Genomic DNA, 12,763 nt, shown 5'->3' on the forward strand with positions numbered 1-12,763 from the left:
AAAATAAATAAAATAAATTAATAAACTCCTACCCCCAACATCTTCTTTAAAAAAAAAAAAACCAGCTTGAAAGGCTCCACAAGAGGTAAACCCTTTGACTTCTTCCTTAACTTTGTACAGCTACCTCCCCTCCGCAGCAGAAGACTGGAGGTTTATTCTTGAGAGAGGTTGAACCCAAATACTCTGAACTTGGGTGGTAGTAGCACACTGCAGAACGGGAGGATTAAGTCGATGCCTGCAGACTCAGCAGTAAGGCCTCAGCTCCCTTGCACTCAGTTGCCAGAATGTTGGCAGCAGGTTTACACATCCCCATAGGATTATTGTGACAATTAAATGAGTAAATACCTGTAATATGTTCAGAGCAGTACCTGGTAAATAGTAACTGCTTAATGTTATCACTAAATTAAATAGCTAAATAATTAAAACTGGTTGCCTCTAGAGTCAGAATCAGGTGGGGAGAAATGGGGTAGGGCACTGCCATTTTTCATTATAAACTGTCAGGAATATTTGGCTTTTAGAATTATGTAGCTTTATAAAAAATTTTAAGTAAAAGTATGTGTCTCCTCAATATACATAGATTCTACAACAGGCATCAGTCACATGACTATTCTTGTGGCTGGCAGCCCCATAAAATCACAGGAAATGAATAGTAGGGGAGGAGCTGTTGTCCAAAGGGGTATAGTGGTTTCGTTGTTACAAGGTTTGGGGGAAAGGGTACTTCATAAATGACAATAACAGCTGGCTGTCAACACCAGTTAACAGCTCCCAGGTTTGTTTTTTGTTTGTTTGTTTTTTTGCAGTACGCGGGCCTCTCACTGTTGTGGCCTCTCCCGTTGAGGAGCACAGGCTCCAGACGCGCAGGCTTAGTGGCCATGGCTCACGGGCCCAGCTGCTCCGCGGCATGTGGGATCTTCCTGGACCGGGGCACAAACCTGCGCCCCCTGCATCAGCAGGCGGACTCTCAACCACTGCGCCACCAGGGAAGCCCCCAGGTTTTTTATTTTACATACAAACTGGAAGTTTCTTTTTTAACAAAAATAGGATCATACTACTTGTTTAGCAATATTAAATACATAGAGAAGAGGAATTTAGAAAAAGTTGGAAGACTAGATAGTGTTCTGTTCCAGCAATTTAACAGTATATTTGTGTGAAATAGAAGCTTCCTATAATCAAGGAGTGCTTTAGAAAACTCTTTGGAGGCAAAACAGGTGGCCCAAGATGGTAGATCCACCAGTTTCTCTGGGAAAAGCCAGTGTCCTTAACTTCTAGTAATCAATAAGTTCTTAGGCAGAGAGGGTGGTGAAAATTGCCGTCACCAGCATGGTTCATTACAGTAAGTGGAACTTTTAATAACCTTTCTAGTTTCCTGCCTTGCTCCAAAAGACAAGTGTTAACAAGCCATTCTCCTGACTTTAAGCCTGCAATAAAGATTCTAGCATAGCATGTGATTTGCCCAGAGAGTTAAACATGCAAGCTTGCATATTTAGACCTATTTCAGCCATCCCATTTTCAAAATGATTTTTCCCTTTTGAGCCATTAATCCTAAATGTGCATGTGAGTGTGTGCACGTGCACGTGTGTGCATATGCATGTATGGGTATGTGTAGGCTGTCTTTTATTCAAATGTGTTTCTACTTAAGATGATTAATCCAAGCCCAGTTAAAATGATGCCGACCAAATTAATTCCATTTAAGGCTTAGTTGTTAGCCAAATGCTATGTAAAATCTTATATATGAATAATCTTAATCCTTTAAAACTATTGGATACTTTAAAAAATGACTCTGGGGCTTCCCTGGTGGCGCAGTGGTTGAGAATCTGCCTGCCGATGCAGGGGACATGGGTTTGAGCCCTGGTCTGGGAAGATCCCACATGCCACGGAGCAACTGAGCCCGTGAGCCACAACTACTGAGCCTGCGTGTCTGGAGCCTGTGCTATGCAACAAGAGTGTCCACAATAGTGAGAGGCCCGCGCACCGCGATGAAGAGTGGCCCCCACTTGCCGCAACTGGAGAAAGCCCTCACACAGAAACGAAGACACAACACAGCCAAATATAAATAAATAAATAAATAAATAAATAAATAAATAAATTAAAAAAAAAAAAAATGACTCTGGATCGTTTGTGTAGATTGTTTGAGGACACTGAATTCTAAATAAAATTAATGCCTCTTCCCCCTTTCTTTGCTTACTAGAACTAGACTGTCAAAACGGGGGGAAGGAATCATTGAAGAGCAATCCTCATTAGGAGAAGCAGATCTGGGACACTCTAAGATGGTCAGAAAGTAACAAATGATTTTTCATTTTAATTTCCTGGCAAAATTCATGAAAAGTAAAGGAAGGTGGATTGGGGTATTAAAAGATCTGAGAAAATATAAATGGGCTTTCTCATTTATTGACTGTATGGCCTTGAGCAGATCACCTCTTTAAGTCTAAGATTCTTCATCTGAAAATGAGGACAAGAGTACATCCTAAAGTTGATAGGAGACCTAAGTGAGCTTGTGCATGTAAAATACTGAGCGCCATGCCTGCTACATGGTAGCAGTTGTTCTTGAAGCTTCTTGCTATCGTGATGTTGATGAGGGAAAAGATGAGGAGGTAGATGTAAGATGTAAAGAGAATTTTGAGATTTTTTTTCCTTACTCCTCACTGATTCTCAATTCCATTTCTGTGGTAGGTTGTGGACTTTGTAGCAGCAACCCTGCAGCGAGCATGTGCAAGCTTGGCCCACCAGGCAGAGAGCACTGTGGAATCACAGACACTGAGCATGTCCATGGGGCTGGTGGCCGTCATGCTGGGAGGAGCCACTCAGGTGAGTTGCAGATGTGAACCAAACTTGAAAGGAGGGAGAAGAGAAGAGAAAAATCTGTTGCTTCCCTTTCATACCCTTGTGAGAAATCAGAATGGATATTGCACACAGGAGAACCAGGATAAACAAGTCAGGTTGTTAATAAGAATTCTCTCCAAAGTGGAGGATAAGAAAACTTTAACACTTCCACCTTGTTACCTGGGTAGACTTCCCCATCAGTAAGGTAGGACCCTTTCTGACCTGGCACGAGCTGGATTTGGAAATACCTGGCACAGTGTTTTGCATCTGTGGTGAACGCTAGATTCTCTGGCCCTCACTGTAGTGGCTATCCAAAGCTCAGCCCTTGTCCCTACTGCTGTAGTCAGGGGAGAACCTTTGTAACCTGCTGGTTGCTTAGGATTCCATGTTTTGAATAGTTTCATTTTAGCACAGGATCCATTGTTCAACTCATATCATGTAGCATGTTAAAGCTTTGTTTCTAGTGCATGTATCTTTTATATAATTTTAAAATTTATTCACTCAAAAAATATTTATTGCCTACTTGTTATATGCCAGATTCTGAGCTAAGGTGCTGGGAATAGAGCAGTGGACAAATAGACATGGTCCCTACCCTCATGAAACTCAAAGCCAGTGAGGGAGTCAGACATTAAATAACTATTTCAAAAAATATACTTAGAATTGAATGAAGTACCTCAAACGAGAAGTGGAGGGTGCCAAGAGAACATAACATCTAACCTAGGCTGGGAAGGTTTCCACTGAGGACACACATATAAGTCTAAGCTGAGACTTGTTGCATAGGAGTTTGGGAGTGTGCACAGTGCAGATGGAGGAAGCTCTCCCAGTTAGAGAAACATCATGTACAAGGGCTGGGAAGCAGGAAAGAGCTTGGTATACTTAAGAGACTGATAGAAGGCCTGAGTAGCTGAGTTTAGAGACCAGGGGTCAGAATAAGGTGGGAAGGTAGGCACATATGTGTGTGTGACATACCACATTAGATTAGAAGACCGCAAGAAAGCAGAATAGGTTTAGTGCAAGTATTATGAAATCTGATCTGAAGTCAAACTGGACGTAACTCTTAGCAATGAGTAAGGAATGGATTTTTGAGTTTGAGGATTAAACTCTGATACTGATGCTTGGTATGTTAGAATTTGACTCTCTCTAGGCTGTCCTTAAGAAGAAAAGAAATTTTATTGGGGCCTGTTGTTAATGTGAAGCCCATTTCTTGGTAGATTTACTTAGCACTCCTAATTTTATATTTCCCATGTAGTTTGAAAAAAACATGGTTGGTTCAGTTGCTAGAGTCATATTATAGTCCTGCTGTTTAGAACTGTCAAGGAGAAGTTCCCCAATGGAATAGTTTTTCTTAAGTTATACTGTTATTGGATTTAGTTGAACTGATTGGTTTGTGTTTTTCTGGTAGAATAGTGATTTGAATAGTCTTTATTTCCATAGTTGAGAGTGTGCTTTTTTTTTTGCTTTTCTTTTTTCTTATTTAAAAAATAGAAATATTTTAAAAATAAGAAATAGAAATAGAAATTCAAACCATATCCCAAATGGAAAATAGAACACAGAAATCTCCATTTCCTATTTGAGAAGCCCATTGTTTGGGGGCTGGCTATGTAAATTAGTCATATTCTAACGGAGACTCACCAGACTGATGCAAATGTACATCCTTTACCTGTCCCTGCCCTTCCATGAGCCATCCTGACTCACTGATTATATCTTGATTCCTCTGACTTTGCACTTAAAGTGAACATAAACACGTCACTCCTATACTTTTGCCCTAGACCTATTAATTTTTTTTCCATTTGATTTAAGGATTTATAAGTGGCTTCTATAGTAATGCTAGGTCTTCTGTCTTTGTATTAAAAAAAAAGTCACAGTTCTGAATTATGTTTTCAGATGATCATTGGCTAGGTTGTTGCTTCAGAGTCTAGAAAATTACATTGTGTTCAATACCTATCCCTGATTAGGATTCATTGTTTTAACTAATGAAACAGGATCTAACAGAATTTGAACGCTTCTTTCTTTCCTTTCTAATTTATGTAATTAAGATGATTATTAGAACATAGTGTCTAGAAAGAGGAGTTGATTTGGAGAAAGTGTAGGTTTAAGACTGCTAACTAGACAACCATATTTCCAAACTTATTTTTTTCTAAATGTCAGGATTGGTCACCAGTAAAAGTATGTTGGTAACTTGCCTGTCCCCTCAGGAAGCAGTTTCTGCATGATGTTCCAGGGCCCATAGTGTCCTCTGAAGCACTGCTGCGTGGAACAGACCTGACCTTGGTGGGGCTGGGACTTTGAACACAAATCTTGAGATCTCATGCCACTTTTTCTGAGAGTGTCATAGAATGAACTCATTCAAGAACTATTTATCAAGTGTCTCTTTTCCCCTCATGGAGTTTACCTTCTAGTGGTTGTGATTAATCTGATGAATTCTTTTTTTTTTTTTTTTTTTTTTTTTGCGGTACGCGGGCCTCTCACTGTTGTGGCCTCTCCCGTTGCGGAGCACAGGCTCCAGACGCGCAGGCTCAGTGGCCATGGCTCACGGGCCTAGCTGCTCCACAGCATGTGGGATCTTCCCGGACCGGGGCACGAACCTGTGTCCCCTGCATCGGCAGGCGGACTCTCAACCACTGCGCCACCAGGGAAGCCCTGATGAATTCTTAATTTAAAAAAAAGGTTTATATTTCTATATCTTGTATCTTTACGTATGGCTCATTATAAAGCAGAGCATGCTATGTGCTGACTTCAAACAAAAGTAAAAGTACCACTTGGAAAATAAATTCAGTGACATTGTATATAAGGACCCAGACATATAAGCTGCTCAACTAAATATCTGAAGAAACAGATGATACACAGAAATGAGAACACAAAATAAATGTAAATGTTTTTCAGAATTAGGAATTTTTAGGTTAGCATTTTATTGCTGGAAGAGACTCTTGGATTCTTCCAAAATAGTGATTCTCACTGCAGTAGGGTAAGGCAGAATGAGGATGTGTATGCCCCCGCAGGGAAGCTTCGTAAAGTCTCATGTGGGGCTTTTTCAGTGTACACATGCCCTCCTCTGGCTGTCACCCGAGTTCTCCTCTGCTTCCCTGCGAAGACACACTCTCTCCCACCACCCAGCTGGTCCAACACCCAGTTTTTTTAATTTTTGTTTTTGATTTTTAAAATTTATTTATTTTTGGCTGCATTGGGTCTTTGTTGCTGTGCACAGGCTTTCTCTAGTTGTGGCGAGGGTGGGCTACTCTTTGTTGCAGTGCACGGCCTTCTTATTGTGGTGGCTCCTCTTGTCACGGAGCATGGGCTCTAGGTGCTCGGGCTTCAGTAGCTGTGGCACGTGGGCTCAACAGTTGTGGCTCGCGGGCTTAGTTGCTCCGCAGCATGTGAGATCTTCCCAGACCAGGGCTCAAACCCATGTCCCCTGCATCAGCAGGCAGATTCTCAACCACTGCGCCACCAGGGAAGCCCAAACTCCCAGTTTTTTAATTTGAGAACTTGCAGAAGTTTATAACAACTCACCATCTAACTGTTCCACTCCTGACACCCTGAAAGAAATCACAGATGTGAGCTGACATAACACTGCTCATTCTGTTCCTGAAGCATTCCAGAAACTCTGGGAGCGAGGCAGCCAGATAAAGGAATCTGTCACTCACTTGTGGGTTGCTCCTTCAGGCCTCGGGGCTTTTACACAAAATTCTGAGGTCTGGATGTGAGATCTTTGCTGAGAAGCAGTGACAGGAGGAGCATTGAGGGCTTTATGGTCACTTTTCAATTTTGATAGTGGTCCTTGGTGACCCTTGAAAAATAATTAATACTTAGTGCTTCAGTTTTGTCATCTACCAATTAAGTGAATATTACTTTATACCTCAGAAATTTTTTTTGAACATTTATAAACAAATAGTTGACACCTGTAGTCTTAGATTTCCCTGATTATTCTTACAGTGGGAAATCTGTAGGCTTATGAAGCTGAAGGAATACATAACTTTCACTGCCTTAGAAACTATTAGATTCAGAATCCACCTACTTGCCCATGGTGATTAGAGAAGTTACCTAGTTGAATAAGGTGAATCCCACAATGACTAAAAAGTTTGAAAACAGGTAGAAAAGGTGGTTGGGTTTTTTAAAAATAGACTTTATATTTTAGAGCAGTTTTAGGTACACCGCAAAATGGAGCAAGAGGTACAGAGATTTCTTATACGCCCTCTGCCCCCACACATGCACAGCCTCTCCCACTGTCAACATCCATACCCAGAGTGGTATATTTGTAGAATCAATGAACCTACATGGACACATCATCATCACCCACAGTCTGTGGTTTACATTAGGGTTCACTATTAGTACTGTGCACTATGGGTTTTGACAAATGTATAATGACAGGTATCCCCCATTATAGTGCTGTACCTAATAGTTGCACTAACCCCAAAATCTGCTGCCTATTCATCCCTCCCTCCCCCTAACCTCTGGCAACCACTGATCTTTTCTAGTTGTGGAGAGCAGGGGCTACTCTTTGTTGCAGTGTGTGGGCTTCTTATTGCAGGGGCTTCTCTTGTTGCAGGGCCTGGGCTCCAGGCGTGCAGGCTTCAGTAGTTGTGGTACGTGGGCTCAATAGTTGTGGCTCGCGGGCTCTAGAGCGCAGGCTCAGTAGTTGTGGCGCACGGGGTCAGTTGCTCTGTGGCTTGTGGGATCTTCCCAGACCAGGGATCGAACCCATGTCCCTAGCATTGGCAGGTGGATTCTTAACTGCTGTGCCTCCAGGGAAGTCCCAAGAATTCTTTGTATATTTTAGATAATTGTCCATAATCAAAACGTGTCTTTTGCAGATACTTTCTCCTAGTCTGTGCCTTGTCATCTCTTTCTCTTGACATTGTCTTTTGCGGAGCAGAAGTTTTTAATTTTAATGAAGTCCAGCTTATCAATTATTTCTTTCATGGATTTTTTTGGTATTTCACCTAAAAAAGCCATCACCATACCTGAGGTCATCTAAATTTTCTGTCTTATGTTATCTTGCAGGAATTTTATAGTCTTGCATTTTACATTTAGGTCTATGATCCATTTTGAGTCAATTTTTGTGATAGTGTAAGGTCTGTGTCTAGATTCATTTTTTTTGCATGTGAATGTCCAGTTGTTCCAGCACCATTTGCTGAAAAGTTGGTCTTTTCTCCATTGTATTGCCTTTGCTCCTTTGTCAAAGATCAGTTGACTATCTGAGTTAGGAGTGACATCTGAGTTAAGAAAATAAATCTGGGTGCAACTTCCTATTCTTATCAGGTGGGCATTCCAGAATCCCAGTTCATCTCACAGACCCGAAATTGGGAAGGAGTTCAGCCTTATTTTGCACATTTGAAAACTGAGGTTCAGAGGATGGAAATACCCTGTCAAGGTGCCACAGGGAGTTAGTGGAAGGGTCAGGGAGTTGGAATCCAGGTCCCCTGGGGACCAGTCCAAAGCATCCTTCTTTGCAGTTTTAGGCATTGCGTCTCATTGTTGCAAAGTTCTGCACAGTGCTCGGCATCTACCCCGGCACTCAATGCATCAAAAGGCAATTTATAAGGAATTAATTTATAAGGCAATTATTAGAAGGCAAGGGGGTGCCAAGGGCCATCAACTTGAAAGCACTCATTTGGGCATAATATTTACTGAGAGGAGAATAAAGCCTGCTATAAAGAATATTTCCTTGGATAATTAGCTTTGTCCACCGGTTGCTCTAACAACCATCAACAGAAATGTCATCCTTGTCTGGGCTGGGATCAGGAAAATTAGCTATGTCGGAGAAAGAGCAGTGGAAAGAAAGTCAGGAGGTCATGCCCAGTTCTGCCATTTCTCAGTTTCTGGAGCTAAACAATTTCCCTTTCTGGGTTGCCTGTAAACGGTGATGTCAGACTAAATAACCTTTTTTTTTTTTTTTTTTAAGGTTTTATTTATTTATTTGGTTGCACCAGGTCTTAGTTGCGGCAGGCAGGCTCCTTAGTTACAGGAGGTGGGGTCCTTAGTTGTGGCTCACAGGCTGCTTAGTTGTGGCAGGTGGGCTCCTTAGTTGTGGCATGCAAACTCTTAGTTGCAGCATGCATGTGGGATCTAGTTCCCGGACCAGGGATGGAACCTGGGCTCCATGCATTGGGAGCACAGAGTCTTAACCACTGTGCCACGAGGAAAGTCCTGAGGTCAGGCTAAATAATCTTTGAGATCCTTCAAAGAAAAAAATTAGTTGACTATATTTGTGTAGGTCTATCTCTGGGCTCTCTATTCTGTGCCATTGGTCTATTGTATCTTTTTAAGAAGAAATTGTTGTAACAGAAATGAAAAAGAAGGGGTGGTGGGAGGAGAGGTAGCGGCCAGGCAGCCCAGCTTCGCGAAGGCTCTCAGGCGCGCCGCGGCGCACAGGCACCTGGCATGTACCCGGCACGCGCCCGCGTCGCCGTCACGATGCCCAAGAGGAAGGTCAGCTCTGCCGAGGGCGTGGCAAAGGAGGAGCCCAAGAGGAGATTGGCGAGGTTGTCAGGTAAACCGACTCCTGCAAAAGTGGAAATGAAGCCAAAAAAGGCGGCAGGAAAGGATAAATCTTCAGACGAAAAAGTGGAAACAAAAGGGAAAAGAGGAGCAAAGGGAAAACAGGCTGAAGTGGCTAACCAAGAGACTAAAGAAGACTTACCTGCAGAAAATGAAGAAACTAAAAACAAGGAGAGCCCAGCTTCTGATGAAGCAGGAGAGAAAGAAGCCGTCTGATTAATATCAGACACCTGGTCCTGTCAGTGGTCCCTGTCTCCCTTCTTGTACAATCCAGAGGAATATTTTTATCAACTATTTTGTAAATGCAAGTTTTTTAGTAACTCTAGAAACATTTATAAAAAGGAGGGAATCCCACCTCATCCCATTTTTTAAGTGTAAATGCTTTTCTTTAAGAGGTGAAATTGTTTGCTGGTTGTTTATTTTTTGGTACAACCAGAAAATAGTGGGATATTGAATATGGGAGGCTTTGATTGTCTTGGGTGTCAGCTTAACATTCCACAGATGGAGGGTAGTTTTTCTATCCTATAATACAAAGCATACTAAATGGCAGTTTGGAGTCAGTTGTGCAGTTACTGTCTTAGACACTTTAAATTACTTCTCTTCCCATGTTGTTTTTGGTAGAATTGTTTCCTAAAGCAAACCATTCACCCCTCGATCTTGGCTTTCCTAGGCAGAATTTTGTGTACTCTGTAACATCTTTGGTCGTGGTAGTCCAGTTCTTCTAGTAACTGTTAATGTGCTGTGAATGATTGACAATTTGAGTATGTAGTGTATATGATATTAAATTGTGAATTAGTGGAACTTATGATGTAACAGCATATCAATATTTGAAGATATTGGTACTTAATATCCTGTGAAGGAAAATTTGCCTCCAAATTTTAAGCTGGAAAGTCACTGGAATAACTGTTCAGAAAAGAATCACAACTACATAATTGTTTAGATTTTTGGTACGTATGTTGAGAACTGTGTACAAACTGAAATGTCTGTGTACTGATCCTCAAAACAACCAATAAAATCTCAATCATGAAAGAAAAAAAGGAAATGAAGGCTTCCATGTTGGCGCAGTGGTTAAGAATCCGCCTGCCAATGCAGGGGACACGGGTTCAAGCCCTGGTCCGGGAAGATCCCACATGCTGCGGAGCAACTAAGCTCGTGTGCCACAACTACTTAGCCTGAACTCTAGAGCCTATGAGCCACAACTACTGAACCCACGCACCACAACTACTGAAGCCCGCGCGCCTAAAGCCCGTGCTCTGCAACAAGAGAAGCCACCGCAATGAGAAGCCCGCGCATAGCAACGAAGAGCAGCCCCTGCTCGCTGCAACTAGAGAAAGCCCGTGGGCAGCAACGAAGACCCAACGCAGCTGTAAATAAATAAATAAATAAATCTATTTTTAAAAAAAAAATCAAAAAGAAGATACTTGTATACATACACTTTTATATACATATGTACATAAAAATGTACATATTTTTTACATACACTATAGATATAAGTAGATATTCCCATTTCAGGTGCTTAAAGAAAAAACAAAGGTCCATGATACTGTAGAGGCATTGAACGAAGTCTAGCATAATGATAACACTTGCATAATTATTCTAAAATGTGTTTTCCAGTTCCACATAGATTCTTGATAAAGTTGACCCTTTTCTTAGGTGACATATTTTTATGGTGAAATTCTACAGGTACAAACCTGACATATACCTCAAGTTTTCATTTCCTTGGGAGGAAAGTGGTAGAGAAAATGAACAGTAACAATCCTGTGGAAGTATAACATGAGAATATTATATAGGTCCTGTGAAAACAGTTGGTCAATTGATTGGTTGGTTGGATAATGAAGTGCATGAATGAGTAAGTAATAAATAGCCTGCCTTGTTCTAAAAAGGATTTAAGACGTGCAAGGTTTTCAAATGATCTAAGCTTCATGAAGCTTCATATGACAGTTTTTCCAGTATTCTCAAACAGAAAAGGATCACCACTGATTCTTGTTTCTTCACTGACCTCTCGTGCACCTTTCCTAGTAAGGCATGATTAGAACAAAGCTTCTGGAGAGAATAAGATCTTACGTAGTTTCACTCCCATTTTCTAGGAGAAATTCCCTTCTGCCAGTTATCATCCCAGTCCCTTCCAGACCTATGATGCCCTTGTATGCTAACCAGCCACTTTATAAGAAGAGCTTTATTCATTCAAGTGAGACTGTGTAAGGTTTAGGTAAGAGTGTGGACTCTAGAGCCAGACTTGTTTGCTTATTTTATTTTTTTGGCTGCACCATGCGGCTTGCAAGATCTTAGTTCCCCGGGCAGGGAGTGAAAGTTCAGAGTCCTATGGACTGCCAGGGAATTCCCAAATATATATATTTTTATGCTTTTTAAATTTATTTTTTATTTTTTGGCTGTACTGTGTTGCATGTGGATCTTTGTTCCCGGACCAGGGATTGAATGCATCCCCCCTGCAGGAGCCAGACTTGTTGAGTTCACATCTTACCATCTTCTAGTTGTGTGACCTTAGACATGTTACCTAACTGTTCTATGCCTCAGTTTCTCCCCTGTTTACCCATCTCTTTCTCTCTCTCTCCTGCATTGGGTCTTTGTTGCTGCGTGTGGGCTTTCTCTAGTTGCAGAGAGCGGGGTCTACTCTTTGTTGCAGTGCACAGTCTTCTCATGGCAGTAGCTTCTCTTGTTGCGGAGCACGGGCTCTAGGCACGTGGGCTTCAGTAGTTGTGGCACGTGGGCTCAGCACTTGTGGCTCGTGGGCGCTAGAGCGCAGGCTCAGTAGTTGTGGAGCATGGGCTTAGTTGCTCCACGGCATGTGGGATCTTCCTGGACCAGGAATCGAACCCATGTCCCCTGCATTGGCAGGCAGACTCTTAACCACTGCGCCACCATGGAAGTCCCTCCCCCCATTTAAAATATAAATAATAATAGTAACTAGATCATAGGGCCATGAATATGTATGTGTATATTTTGTTTACTGTATTTATTTTTAAAACATACACATAGCACTTACTGTGTATCAGGCACTAAGTACTTTGCTAATATGAACTCATCTTTTTATGGCAAAAGGGACATGAAATTAAAAAATACAGTAATACAATAAAAATCAAAATATAAAAGAATTTCACCATATGACTGGTTAATGCAAATTAAAATAATAAGCAGCCATGTTTTGCCCATCAGATTGTAAAAATTAAGACTAATTATATGCGGGGGAGTGGGGAGGGAAAAAAAGAGTAATAATTTGCATTACTGATATATGTTTTTTAACTTAGAAAAGTACCTGCACAATATTCAATAAATATTAGCTGTAATTATTCGACCATAGTATGAGAGTACCAGACTCAGGCTATATGCTGATTACACCAGGAACAAGGTTTCATTCCTACCCCTTTTTCTCAGGATCTGTTGCTTTGTGCTGAGGTCATATTAACATCCGCTATGTTAATTTGGA

The 12,763-nt window shown here is 41.5% G+C and overlaps 2 protein-coding genes across 3 annotated transcripts in view; both read left to right on the forward strand.

The window, feature by feature from the left end:
- TANGO6 (transport and golgi organization 6 homolog) overlaps positions 1–12,763 on the forward strand; it is a 182,939-nt gene that overhangs the window by 60,722 nt on the left and 109,454 nt on the right. For both annotated transcript variants that reach the window (XM_032611851.1, XM_032611852.1), the window contains one exon: positions 2,671–2,805. In XM_032611851.1, the coding sequence (XP_032467742.1) occupies positions 2,671–2,805 (135 nt within the window). The remainder of the gene's footprint in view (positions 1–2,670; positions 2,806–12,763) is intronic.
- LOC116743457 (non-histone chromosomal protein HMG-14-like) lies at positions 9,235–9,558 on the forward strand. Its single transcript, XM_032611864.1, has one exon. It carries the CDS (start codon positions 9,235–9,237, stop codon positions 9,532–9,534), a length of 300 nt encoding a protein of 99 aa, XP_032467755.1. The 3' UTR covers positions 9,535–9,558.

Source organism: Phocoena sinus, chromosome 19 (assembly GCF_008692025.1).
Source record: "Phocoena sinus isolate mPhoSin1 chromosome 19, mPhoSin1.pri, whole genome shotgun sequence".
Taxonomy (NCBI): Eukaryota; Metazoa; Chordata; class Mammalia; order Artiodactyla; family Phocoenidae; genus Phocoena; species Phocoena sinus.